General features: G+C 62.6%; 1 protein-coding gene across 1 annotated transcript; it reads left to right on the top strand.

The window, feature by feature from the left end:
• The first annotated feature begins 171 nt into the window (after nucleotides 1-171).
• On the top strand, nucleotides 172-1,611 carry CHC_T00006477001 (hypothetical protein). Its single transcript, XM_005719068.1, has one exon. It carries the CDS (start codon nucleotides 172-174, stop codon nucleotides 1,609-1,611), a length of 1,440 nt encoding a protein of 479 aa, XP_005719125.1.
• The last annotated feature ends 112 nt before the right edge of the window (nucleotides 1,612-1,723 follow it).

Genomic DNA, 1,723 nt, shown 5'->3' with positions numbered 1-1,723 from the left:
CAGCTGCATCAAAACCGTCCCCCCTCCGAACCGGCCCCGCAGCTCACCCGCTCTCCTTCGCTTCCTCACGCCGCCATCAATAACAACGCGGTCGCTTCCGCCCTCCCCGACCCGAATGTCCGTCCCCTCACTGCCCGCGCCGACGTTTCCCCTAGTCGCGCTCGTACCGACATGGGCACACGCGCAGACCACTCAGTCCCCTCGCACAACCTTTCCCACCATCTCGCCCACGCCCCGCTCCACCGCCCCGCCGCCACCGCATCTACCGCCCCAGACCCGTTCCGCAGACGGCTATCGCTGGACGGCGAGCTTCCGCATTCTTCCGTCCGCCCGGACGGTGACAGCGCCGACGAGGACTATCAGGAGGGCTTGTTCCAGGTCTATCCGTCCGCTTTTGACGCCGGCCTAGATGTTTCTGCATGCTCAAAGGCTGGGTGGGAGCCGGTACGTGGGTCATTATCCACTGGCGGACCGATGCACGGCGTCGAGGTGAGGAAGGAGAACCAAGACGCGTTTTGTGTACTAGCCCCGTTGCAGACAGAGGCTGCGCTGCCGATCAACCCGCGCTATGACAGCGCGTCGCCGCCGCCACTGCAAGTGTTTCTAGGGGTGTTTGATGGGCATGGCGCCGAAGGGCGTCCCATTGCGCACTATGCGCGCGACTACATTTCAAACATGTCTCGCGATGCCGCTGACAAGCTGGTGCGCACGCCGGCCACGACGAGGACAGGGAGGGACAGGGATAACCGAAATTCGGGGCCGACGGCGGAGCTGCATAAACAGCGGCTGGAAACACTCAAGGCAGCATTCTCGCGAGCCGAGAGGGGGCTGACGGAGAATGAAGTCGGGATCGACCACGTGTTTTCTGGGACGACGGCAGTGGTGGCGTGGATCTTTGGGAGAGATATGTACACGGCATGGACAGGGGACTCTAGGTGTGTGATTGGTCGGGCGCAGTCTGCCGAACACGGGCGAAATCGGTTCAAGGCGGTGGACTGCTCGCATGATCAGAAGCCCGTGAGGCCGGATGAGAAGAGGAGAGTGCGGTCAGCCGGGGGTCGGATTGCTCGATGGCAGAGAAATATGGGGCCGCTGCGGGTGTGGCTACCTAGAGATTGGACTCCCGGGCTGGCGATGACTCGGAGTATTGGAGACACGGTGCTGAGCGAGTACGGGGTTAGCCCGATTCCCGAGGTGACGTATCTGAGTCTAGGGGCGCAGGACTCGTTTATTGTGCTGGCGAGTGACGGGGTGTGGGAGTTTATGACGAGCCAGGAGGTGGTGGACTTTATCGGGCGGATGCGAAGGGAAGGGCGGAGCGCGAGCGACGCGAGTGACGCGCTGGTGCGGGAGGCCGTGAGGCGGTGGAGGCGGAACGAGGTGGTGGTGGACGACACGACAGCCGTGGTGATGTGGATGGGATGGGAGAACGAGGAGGAGGAACGGGCCAAGAGGCCCGGGGAGATGCTGCTGAACAAGCCGAAGAACTTGTTCGAGAAGACCAAGGCCAAAGTGAGCATGAAGCCGGCGTCGCTCGGCGTGCACTTGATTGGAGAGGACGGGCAGCTGGGGGACTTTGTGTGCAAGAACGATGTGTTTCAGAGCGTGTAGTGGGGGCTGGGTTATTCTTTTTGGTTGACTAGTAGGCTGTACAGGAGGTGGGGGGAGGAGGGGAGGCGGTCGACCTGTGTGCCCACAATTCGATGGGGGGAGGGGGGGCCCG

This window comes from Chondrus crispus, genomic scaffold, assembly GCF_000350225.1.
Source record: "Chondrus crispus Stackhouse genomic scaffold, scaffold_42, whole genome shotgun sequence".
In the NCBI taxonomy this organism is placed as follows: Eukaryota; Rhodophyta; class Florideophyceae; order Gigartinales; family Gigartinaceae; genus Chondrus; species Chondrus crispus.
The sequence above is the reverse complement of the archived record's forward strand: the minus strand, read 5'-3'. Positions and strand labels throughout refer to the sequence as shown.